Here is a 12,050-nt window from a genome sequence, read left to right on the forward strand (position 1 = left end):
GTTGTCCATAAAAACATTTCAGTAGCTGCGTTTCCTGTACAACTGTGTGAGAAACTTTGTCGATTTTCTGCTAAATCAACAAAGCATTTCCAGTTCTTATTTCTATTAAATTGGAAATGCAAATAGAGCCAGAAATGAATAATCTTGTTCATATGATAAGTCATTTAAAATCACTGAGGTGACAGGTGTACATCCTAAAGAGGCAGTATTGTTTAAAGTCAACATTTTGAACTTTACATCATGTTAAGATGTTATTCCCTCATTAAAAACATGTCTCTAGTGTTGCTTTGATTCTTTCATGCATGTTTGAGAAATCCTATAATGTCCCCTGGCAACCATTCAGCTGTGAAAAATGTTCGGGTTGAGCTAGCAGTTTCTAAGCTTCCACAAAGCTCACAGAGCTGCTTTTCCCCCATTCAGCTCCTTCAGACTAGCCTGCAGCAATCAGCTAACACCTGGTGGAACTGTATATCATCTGATCACATCATATGAGCTACTTCTCAGTGTAACACATTAAAGGGTTAATAGAGGAGCCATGTTTGACTTCCTGAAAGCCGAGTTTCATAAAGAGGAGCAGCTTTTAAAGAGACAGAGGCCCAATTTCTTTCATTCATCCATCCATTTTTTGTACACCCTTGTCCCTAGTAGGATCGGGAGGGGGGGTAGGAGGGTGTTGGTGCCTACCTAGGGCTACACTGGACAGGTCACCAGTCTGTCACAGGGCAACACAGAGACAGACAGGACAAACTACCATTCACATACAGAGAATTTAGAGAGACCAATTAACCTTACAGTCATGTTTTTGGACTGTGGAAGGAAGCCAGAGAACCCAGCATGCACAGGGAGAACATGCAGACTACATGCAGAAAGACCCGGGCCGGGAATCAAACCCAGGACCTTCTTGTTTTCACTGTAATTATAAATCAACTGAATCCATAGCTCCTGTGTTATTAAAGCCATCCATATGCTGTGTTGATGCAGGTCACTGTGAACGGGGTGGACTATCAGCCGCAGACTGCCAGTCCCAATAAGAAACACGCCAAGGCCATGGCAGCCACTGTCGCCTTGCAGGCTCTCGGAGAGGTACGGCCTCGTCTTCGCTTCCATCTGGGTCTAAATAACAGAATACACTTGTTGTAACTCTACTTCCCAGTTAGAGAGCCTTTAAACAGCTGCTGTTATTTTCTCGTGACTTGTTAAAAATGCCTCAGCTTTTCTCTCTCTCGGTTGTTATTTCAATGCTTTGCTGTGTAGGAGGGGAGTATCAGATCACTGTAAAGCTGAGCTTGTTTTTGATTCAACTGAATACATTTCTTGTGTTTAGATTGACCACAGATATACAGGCTTACATTAATCCATTATTGTTGAGGCTTAGAAAATTATGAGGAAGACTATAGACATCACAGCTGTCGAACACAATCATCAACACCCTCCACAAGGAGGGAAGACCACAAAGCATCACTGCTTAAGAAGATAGCATTACTGTGGAAAGTTCAGCTGAAGGAAAAAGTATTGTAGAACTGCAGGACTGAAGACGATGAAGCAAAGAATTTGATGTTTATTTAAAGCATCAACACAAGTAGTATTTTTCACTTTGATGAAAAAGTTGTTCCGATTATGTCATCAGTGAGGAATCATCTATCCATTAATTTTCTTTACACCCTGGTCCCCAGTGGGGTCAGGACGGGGTGCTGGTGCTTATCTCCAGCGAGACATTTCAGGAAGAGGCAAGGGACACCCTGGACAGGTCGCTAGTCCATCACAGAGGAATCAGTAGATTTTACAATTGTCTGGTTGACATAAAACATTTATTTGGGATGTGGCCTGATCACAGACGACTACGGTAGAAAACCAGCCAAAGACCACACTTTGGTTGGTAAATGTTTTCACAATTAGCTTTAAGAAAAGAAAATAATTTAAAAAACTGGAGATGTAAAGGGGAAATGGACGGAACTTCAGCGCATCAACACGCAGTGAAAATATCTATTTCCAGAATATTTTCCAACTGTTGTTCAATGTGTTGAAATCTTTAATGTCCTTTTAAAGATGGGGAATGCCTGCAGATGGCCTCTATACAGTGTCCCAGTCTAAATAGAAGTTCTTAGACCAAGACATCCTTTCACCACACAGCTTCAGTAACCAATAATGTCTTTGTGACCAATTCTTTCACATTGCACAAAGAAACACAAACATCTAACAAAGTCAGACAGATTTAGAGTGATGCAGCAAAAACAAATAAGGTGGATTAGCAAAGCTAACCAGCAACTGATGGTGTCATCGAGGACATGTTGCCATGGAATATCGTCTCTGATGCTTGGAAATTGATCTGTTACATGTCCTGATAGTCATAAAACAGTCTTAAGTCAGAGGCTTCTTCAGAATTATTGCAATATTGACTGCTACAGGAGATCCTTCCTGCCCACAACATCACCATCCACAGCAATTCTTTGAAGATACTTGGATGATATGAGTTATAACATTTTATTTCCCTTTGGGATAAACAATGTATTTTTAATCTAATTGAATGAATTGGAAATGAGCCAAGATATTGGTAGTGAATTTTTCTGAAAAGAAAAAAAGAATCGTATATCTACATATACACACAGCTAAAAACGCCACGTCTGTTCCTCAGACTGCAGCGTTGCAGAATTGTTGCTTTTTCTTTTGCATCTTCTAAAGGTGTGCTTCATTTATTGAGTTTATGCTGACATTCTTTCCTGTGATGTAGAGTGCTTGCAGGTCATGAAATGAAAATATTGGAAAATTTCTCCAAGGAAACAAGTGGAAGTAGATTTTGAGTTGGTTTTATACTTTGATGAAATGACAGAGTCTGACTTAATATGGCAGCTTATAGATCAGCCATATAGAATCACTAATGCTTCCATTATCACTGATCCATTAGTTATCAGCCATGCTGTACCCATTAGTCAATTAGTGAGCTGTCATAATAGTTTGACCTTTTAATTATAAAGATTGAATGAAAATAAACATCTACATGATGAAATCAGGCTACAATCACATTTTCTAATTCCTGGTGATTATTTATCAAGACGTTTTGAATGTTCTGAAATGAGTGAAATTCAACCTCAGAGTAAGAGAAGAAGTCATTGTATTTGTCAAATTTTTGCTCTCTTTAAACCTCCTCAGCTTCTTACACAAGTGAAAAAGTTCACTTCACTCAAAGAAATGCAGGAACCACTTATCTCAGCGACATCTTTTATTTATCTTTTCTTTTTGTCTTTAGATTATTTCAATTGACGGTGTAAGACCACCATGACTTTACATACGTAGTCAGAGAAGTCACAGAGCAGGTTGAAAACCTACAAAAAATGAAAAAAAATCATTTACAGATCACAATGAACTAATTAACTAGTTTTGCAGGTAATGTTAATCTACTTTTCAGTTAACAGTGAATGAACAAACAAACTACATTCCAAACACATAAAACCCATTTCATCAACAAGGCTAATTTGGTCTTCTGAATGCAGATTAAATCATATAATGTCCAGTTCCTACCACTGGTGTCTTTGTGGAAGCTTGAAGCTGAGGCTCTTTGTCTGTAGAGATCATTGTGAGCACAGGTGTGCCAAGTTACCTTATAGACTTCAGATGGGATGGGTGCGTTTGATTCTCTGTGATGTGTGTGCCAGTTGGGTGGAGATAGTAAATGCACTCACAAATGTACCATTTGCTGTTTTAACTTGACAGTATTTTAAACAGATTGATGTCTGGACTTTTGATTCTTTTCTGTTGTAGATTAGTTGCTGGATTTGGAATGATGGCCTCATATTAGAATTTTGGGAAATGTTGGTATCTCATGGTCGACTGCAGGGCGATTGGGATTCTGTCCCATTTCTACTTTGGTTTCTTCTGTTCAAAGAATATTGTTCCATAAGTCTTGTCTTCCAATCAGATGCAACCTCCTGTTTGAACTTTTACCTTTAATCTGCTAACTGAGGCCTGTGGAGTCTGAGATGGAGCTCTTGGGATTTCTTTTCATGTCACTGACTGAGGATTTAAGTGTCTAAAAAGTTCAGTTTAGTTTTATGTATTTGTCATTTCACAAATATTGTCTCAAGATACTTTACATAAAATCCCATACAGTCCAGTCATACAGACACATTAAAAGGGCAACTCCATAGATTCCAACTGATCTTAGTTTTTAATCAATGCAGTCAAGATGAGTATGTTATTCAAATTGGTTTAAAAAGCTAGCCAACTGAGTCACTGACAGTCAACAGTGGACTGTGTGGGTACATGTAGCAAAACCAGAAAAGAAGATTTTCTTTTAACAAAAAGAAAACTTCTGCAGAACCAGAGCCTGGCTCAGTGTGAGCAGCCACCTGCTGCAACCAACTGGGGGTTTGAGAAAACAAAACAGACACCCCAAAAAGAAACAGAAACACAGGTCCAGGAGTACTTTCTGAAATGAAATTAAAAGAAGTAAAGCGCTAATGGCAGTAGAAGCTCTTTTGTGGCTCCCTTGTGGCAAACTACAAACAGAGCCTCTTGTGGTTTTCCATAACGACCAGATTTGTTTAAAGTCTGACTAAAAATTGCTTTTCAACAGATTCTTAAACCTGAACTTTGACTACTGTGCTGTCTTTGTCATAAAATAGATAAACACATTTTAAAATTGAGTTGTGAACATTTTGAATCGATTCAGAATTCCCAGTACTAGGAATTGCGATTCTCTACGGAATCGATTTCTTTTCTCCACCTCTACTCTCTATAGTCTCTGTATTGAGCCCCTGGAGTGTAAAAGAAGAAAAACAAGAGAAGGGACTGTTGCTGCTGTCCACAGATTGACCCTACTGACCCTCATTGAGGTTAACATGTCAGGTGGAAGATTGTTTCCTTTTAAAATGCTCCTTTTTGTTTGAGCTCACAGCCTGAAGAGGAAAGCCTGGCTAGGAAAGAAAGATCCTGACCCATATGGTTGGAGCCATTATTTCTGTCCGGCCCTCGGGGAGTTGGATGCAGCTTTGGAGTATTTTAACTTGGAGAATGGAGGGTGTTGCATGTTCCAGGGGTCAGTCAGTCCATCGATGCATTACAGGCAGTGGAGTTGCTGTTTACTTTAAGTGTAGTTTTGATTTAAAAAAAAAAAGTGAAAAATCTTTGGGTTTGTGTGACTTTCATTGGCAGAGATGTGCTGACACATGTTTCCATCAGTAAAGAGCATCAGCCTCAGAGGCAGCAGCAGTTTATTGAAGGTTGTATTTGGAAGCATTTTATAAGGTCACTTCCTGATATCCAATATTCCAGACATTTGGCTGCTCTTAGATAAAATTTGGTGCAGCTATCCAAGATTTCACAAAGGTTAGCATCAGTGTCTCATGGTGTAGAAAACTGATCTCTTTTTTTTTTTTCAAATTCAAACCAGAGATGAGATTTTTCTATCACACCTTTTGTAGATGAAATATGAAAATGATCACATCTTAAATATAGTTTTGTTTGTCTAATATTTTCTAAACATTTTGTAATAAACTCTATTTCCATTGTTTTTGTTTCTTATCGAAAGGCCAGCTGACTTTTAAGAAATATAAGGTAATCAGTCACGTCCATCTTCCCAGCTATTATAGCTTGTAGACCCATAAAGGAACCTAATTTTGTGTGAAATTCAACTATAAACAAGAACATCTTCAACTTATGCTTTAATATTAGGTTTAAAATAAGTTTTCTGATGACTTTGTCCTAATAGTTTCAAGACTACAAGTTATTTACGTGTACATCCATCAGAGACTAAATCTAAATAAAAAAATCTGAGATATTTTTGTAGCCTCTCATTAGATTGTGTTGGACAGGCAGCTCCCCACACAGTAAACTTTCCTATCAGTTTCCTTAAATCACTGCTGCTGCCCCGACAGATGGCTGCGAAGGAAATTCTTTCAACCACAAACTTCTTTAAGATTCGTAGCATTTTGTTGCAAACATGGCAAGATAGAAGTGAGAGCAGCCTTCAGCACTGTGGCTGCTGTAAGCCTCTTTGCAAATTATTCACACATTTGTATGCAAAGCTATTCACAATAAGTTCTTTTTGACTGGAGTTTTCTTGGAAAACTCCTGTGCTGCAAACAGTCAGATGTGATGGAAACAGTAGGAGTCATGCCAATAACGGCAAATATTTTTGCTTGGTGTTGATTATGGGGACATGGTCTATTGTTCTTCCAAACAGGTTCATCTCAGTAGAGTAGAACAGCATAAAAAGGTTAATTTATTTTAGTAATTAAATTTAAAAAGTTCAGCTCATTAAAGCAATTAATTCCCCAGAGTGATATATTAAATATGGCAAGTTTTCAGAATATTAGAATATTACATGAGGCCAGCAAAACACCTTGATAGTTTTGCTGGTAGAATGAAGGACTGTAGCCTTAACTTGGGGGGTGGAGGAACTCAAACAATGAAGACTGGCTTTGGACACCACTGCTAGATGTTACTTTGGTAATCCTTCCACTCAACCTTCCACTTGCATGCTAAGATACAGTAACAGAAACACCAACCTTCTAAGCCAAATTGTGAAGGTTATTAGTAGCTAAGTTTGCATTAAGAATGTGCGCAACACTTCAATATTCCACTAATGGTGAAAAAATACAATTTTGCAATAAGCTTGTTCACATTAAAAAAACAGGCTGCACCATCATCTTGCTGCCACTTCCTGTTTTTCTTCTTCTTGGTAACATTCAGTTGTTGATCACGGCTCATGTGATACAGAAAAAGTGTTTCCATTGCAGTTCTGCAAAATACACCAATTTTCATACAGTGGGAAAACCACCTCAAACTTTTTTTTTTTAACTTGGCGTGTTCCCATTAAGCAAACTTAGTTTCATAATTCCTATTTACATAAATTTATGGTCAATGGAAGTGCAGCTACTGACAGCTGAGTAGTTGTAATGTCAGCAGTCTTCCTTATGATTCTAGGCCAGTGGGTCTAGAATCCACTGACCCACTGGCCTAGTGGGTCAGTGGCCCACTAAGCCACTGACCCACTGTGGCCTAGTGGGCTCTCATCCCCCCTCGGCCAGAGCCGAGGGGGGATGAGAGTAAATTTCCAGCAGAAAACTCAGAAATGTTTAGAGTAATCTCAGAAATTTAATAAAAAAACAAGAAAATTTCTGAGTTTGAAAAGTCATAAATTTGCTAGAAAAAAATCAGAAACTTTGAGAATTCCATGTATTTCCTAAAACAAAAACAACAAAAAAACATTTAAAATACTGATTTTCAAAAGTAAAAAAATTCTGACATTAATCTCCAAATTTCAGGGATTTTTCTGGCAAAGTTTCAATATCTTAAACTCTTTTGTAGGAAGTTTTTCTAGAAAGTTTCTCAGTTGGTGAAAATATACTCATTTTTCTATCTACAATGCGTCGTCGTAATCTGGCATTTAGTAAAAAAAAATAATTTAAGTAATCTTCACTGTTCTAAAACTAGGTTATTGTTTTTAATCCCACGTAGTGGGAAAAAAGTCATATGCAGCTGAATTCTAACAGTTGACATAGTTAAAAAAATGATATAAATATCACTTAAATTGTGTTCTGAAACAGTCATTTTGATAACATTGCAATCTATTTGATGTACTTGGAGATTATAAAGTTGCCAACTGGACTTAGATGCCATAGTGGACCAAGCACTTCCTGCTTGTCCTAAAGAAACTTTAATATTAACATAACAGGAACATCAGACTAATAACACTACCCAGTGTCATGTAAAATGCATTGGATGTATCAATGAACTTGTTTTGAGATGTGTTCCTGTTTTTTTTCTGGCAGGTTCCTGCAGACGGACCTGGACTCTACACTGGCCCCGTCTTCACTGCTGCCTCCACCGGCCCTCTGTTCTCCACATAGACAGCTTTTATTTTCCTACTGCAAACATTTCAGTTTGTGACAGTCAGTCAGGAAGGTACAGGATGTATTGCAGCTAAAACAGCTTCCTGCTTTTGTTCAGGATGCCTCACTGTCATGGCAGACCCGGTGCACAACATGGAACTGAGCCAGTCAGTAAATCCACTTGTGGTGTTTCTTTCTGGTACCTAAATATTCTGTTGTTCTCCATTGTAGCTGGTAGATGGTGAGATCTCAGCTGCCATCTAGGTGGTTTTAAACCCCTTCTAACATGCTTGGACGTATTACACAGAGATTGTATAAAGTATGCATGACTGTACCTTTGTAAGTTATGTAAATATGTATAGTGAGTGTAATGTATAGCAACTGTTTTAATCTTTTATTAGTTGAAACTAAGTAAAGACTTCTAGCAGTAAATGACAGGTCTTGGTTCTGTTTGTCCTCATGTTGTAGTTTTTCTTCTAACTAAATGTTTATCACACAAGGCTGTTCAAGTTGGAATAAAGCCTTCTAACATATGCAACCTGAAATAAAGATTCTATTTATGTAACATGGTTAAATAGCCAACAATGCCTGGGTTCTTTGAGTGTTTTCATTGGAAATGTCACACAGCTTTATTAGTTGTTGAAATCTCAAAAACTATCAGAGGTTTAGGTGGCATGAGAGTAGTGCACACTTTCCATCCTACTGAGGTAAATGAGGTCTTGAAAGGGAACTATGGAATATAATGTAAGTAGGTTTGTTTAGTTCCACCTGTTGTGGAAAAAAATATTTTACCAAACACTGTCAGGTGAAATCACTCAATCAGGTTTATTCATATATTGTGCACAATACAGAGTTTGTAGGACAATCAATAATGAAGCAGGTCTGGGTGAAAAGCTCTGCCAGGCAGAGTCAACACATGAGTTTATACCAAGGATAAGGAATTCAAAACAAGAGGCGAGACAGTCTGGCTCTGATGCATCTGTAGAAAACAACTTCCAACCTTCTACATGTAACCCAAATAGTTCTTTTGGTGAGAGTTCACAAGCATTTCATATAACATGACTCTACATGGTTACCCACTGCTTTGACTATGAGACTTGTTTCAAACAATCAAATCTGACCCAGGTCAAATCTTCATTGTTAATCTCTTGTAATTTAAGTAAATAATCTTTCAACTGCATTCTCCATTAGGATTGCCTCAACTTTGCAACAGAAGCTAATTTACATTCAAGTTTCTGGTTTCTGTTTGATGCATCAGAGATTCTGAGGTGTACCTTCACCTCTATGAAAATAATGTTGCTTTTTTTGAAATGGGAAGAAGAGGATGGGAACTGGACCTGCTTATCTTCTAAAGGGCCTACAAATTAAATTTGTTCTGACTTGGTGTTTTATAAATAAAGTTTAATGAATTCATTTGTAAAGAGATGGAGGCCCAATTTCAAGGGACTAAGCTATGAAGTCAGTAAGCTTCTCAGTACCTATGCTTTCTGGTTGATGTCTTGGTCACTTGAATGTTGGTGGTGCTTTCACACTTGTGGTAGCACAGGAGTCTACAACCCACACAAGTGGCTCAGGTAGTGCAGCTCATACAGGATGGCACATCAATGCGAGCTGTGTCAAGAAGGTTTGTTGTGTCTGTTACCGTAGTGTCCAGAGGCTGGAGGCGCTACCAGAAGACATGGAGGAGGCAATAGGAGGACACGGCCAGAGGTGGCATGACTGCCATTAGGTACCGAGATAAGATCCTAAGACCCCTTGTGAGACCATATGCCGGTGCGGTTGGCCCTGGATTCCTCCTAATGCAGGATGATGCTAGACCTCATGTGATTGGACTGTGTCAGCACTTCAATCACAATTGGAGTGCTGCACTGAAGCCTTCACCTTGCACAGCTTCAGTGCAAGGTGAAGGCACTGAAGCCGTGGACTGGCCCACCCATTCCCCAGGCCTGAATCCGATTGAGCACATCTGGAAGATCATTTCTCGCTCCATCCACCAACGTTTTGTTGCACCAGAGACTGTCCAGGAGTTGGCAGATGCTTTAGTCCAAGTCTGGGAGGAGATCCCTCAGGAAACCATCCACCACCACACACAATACTGAGCCTCATTTTGATTTGTTTTAAGGACATTGCGTCAAAGTTGGATCAACTTGTAGTGGGTTTTTCCACTTTAATTTTGTGTGTGACTCCAAATCCAGGCCTCCATTGGTTAATAGATTTGATTTCCATTGATGATTTTTGTTGTCAGAACATTCAACTTTGTACAGAACAAAGTATTCAATGAGAATATTTCATTAATTCAGATCTAGGGTGTGTTATTTGAGTGTTCCCTTTATTTTTTTGAACAGTTGAAGATAACATAGTTACTTGATTGTGCCATTATATAGCACAACGTGCCTGGGAAATACTTGATACTGCCCCTTTAAAATCAAAGTTTTTCTGTGAATCTTCAGAACAGACTATAAAGGTAACTAACTTCTTTATGAACAATGCTGGTCAAAGTTGGTGGAAAGACTGATGAAGCTGAAGAAAACTTCAGACTGGGATGGAGCCAATCTCGACAGGCTGCACATGCACGGCTGCGATTTAACAAATGTAAATCCCAACCCTCTGCCACTTTCTACCTTATGCACTGTCATATAAAATCCTAAGAAAACATTCTTTGTGGCTCTTTCAACAAAAAGTATAAGTGGAATGAATACTTTTGGACGGTGCTGCAAATCAAACCTCTTGGTGATATTGCTCTGTGATTGGTGCTTCTATCCTGACAGTTGTGCTTGTTACATCTGCTGCATCTCCAAGGTGAGCTGCAGGGTCATTAGCTAGGAACAGTGACAAGGTTGTCTTTCTGCCACCCCCAGCCCCCACAACCACCCACCCCTCAGCTGTCCTTATCAGCAGATCCTGATGATAGGTTTGACTGCTTGTTATCCTAAACCAGCAGCTGTCTGTAGGTCACATCCTGTAAACAAAATAGGCTAAACAGATAATTGGATTGTTTTTTTTGTTTTTTGTTTTTGTTTTTTTGTAGAACCTGTGTCCATTAGGGCAGAGTCTCCAGAAATATAGGCAACATATTTATCCATATTGCTGGAGATGGTATGTCAGAATAAACTATACATGTTTTAGGATGATAAAAATATGTCTATTTAAATTCAGAAGTTTCCATACCAACAAAGTTATTCATAGCCCTGGCAGATTTGATGAACATGTTGCTTCTTATTCAACAACTCAGAGCTCATCACCAAAGAGGCCAGAAGGCTTGGACTGGTGGAATGCCAGGGAAGATGTTTCTTGTCTTTACAATCAGCTGACCTGTTGTCGCAGTTATACACTTTGAATCTGTGTACATTTGGTACAGATTGATATGAAATAAGTACTTTGACGTTTGTTCTTAATTAGTCCACACACAAAAAATAACTGAATTGAACTGAATTTATTCTCAAGCTATAACTTCCTGTTTGTCTTTAGGTGTTACTTCAATATTTCCAGTTAATATTCTTTGCCAATGATGCCATCTATTTTGCAAAGTCCACCAGTTCCTCCTTCAGTATCAACATGATGCTTCCACCTCCATACTTCTAATGACAAATAAATCTCACAAAGTAATGATGACGAGATGAAGCTTCATGATGCACCGCTAGAACCATGCGCAGTGGTGCTTCATTTACATCGAGTGGACAATACATGTGAAATAGACATTTTGTTTTTCTTTGTTTCTTTCTTTCCTTAGTTTATGCAGAGCTCTATATTCCTCAGCACAGTTGAGGAATTCTATCTATCTATCTATCTATCTATCTATCTATCTATCTATCTATCTATCTATCTATCTATCTATCTATCTATCTATCTATCTATCTATCTATCTATCTATCTATCTATCTCTATCTATCTATCTATCTATCTATCTATCTATCTATCTATCTATCTATCTATCTATCTATCTATCTATCTATCTATCTATCTATTAAAACATATCAAAATATTGCCAAACATGGAAAAATGTAGTCTATCGCAAAAAAGGCGCTCAAATAAACTGCAAGTGCACTCGCAATAAAATCCTAAAACAAGAAAATGTGACGCGAAAAACAGCCGCGGTTTTGCTACAATTTATTTCAATTCACAAGCAAACAGACGAGCCTGTTCCTGAATCAGTCACGCGGGCCCGAGTGCGAAGCTTCAAACGTCACCGCCTGCTCTATCAACACAAGCCTTGGCACGCGC

At 38.6% G+C, this 12,050-nt stretch overlaps 1 protein-coding gene across 2 annotated transcripts in view; it reads left to right on the forward strand.

Annotated features, from left to right (window-relative positions):
* The window catches only part of sonb (SON DNA and RNA binding protein b), a 31,978-nt gene extending 23,564 nt beyond the window's left edge, over positions 1-8,414 (forward strand). For both annotated transcript variants that reach the window (XM_014974699.2, XM_014974700.2), the window contains exons 19-20: positions 982-1,083; positions 7,770-8,414. In XM_014974699.2, the coding sequence (XP_014830185.2) occupies positions 982-1,083; positions 7,770-7,847 (180 nt within the window). In that variant the 3' untranslated portion in view covers positions 7,848-8,414. The remainder of the gene's footprint in view (positions 1-981; positions 1,084-7,769) is intronic.
* The last annotated feature ends 3,636 nt before the right edge of the window (positions 8,415-12,050 follow it).

The sequence above is a fragment of the Poecilia mexicana genome, unplaced genomic scaffold (genome assembly GCF_051168715.1).
Source record: "Poecilia mexicana isolate PSO_F unplaced genomic scaffold, ASM5116871v1 scaffold_2, whole genome shotgun sequence".
Lineage (NCBI taxonomy): Eukaryota > Metazoa > Chordata > Actinopteri > Cyprinodontiformes > Poeciliidae > Poecilia > Poecilia mexicana.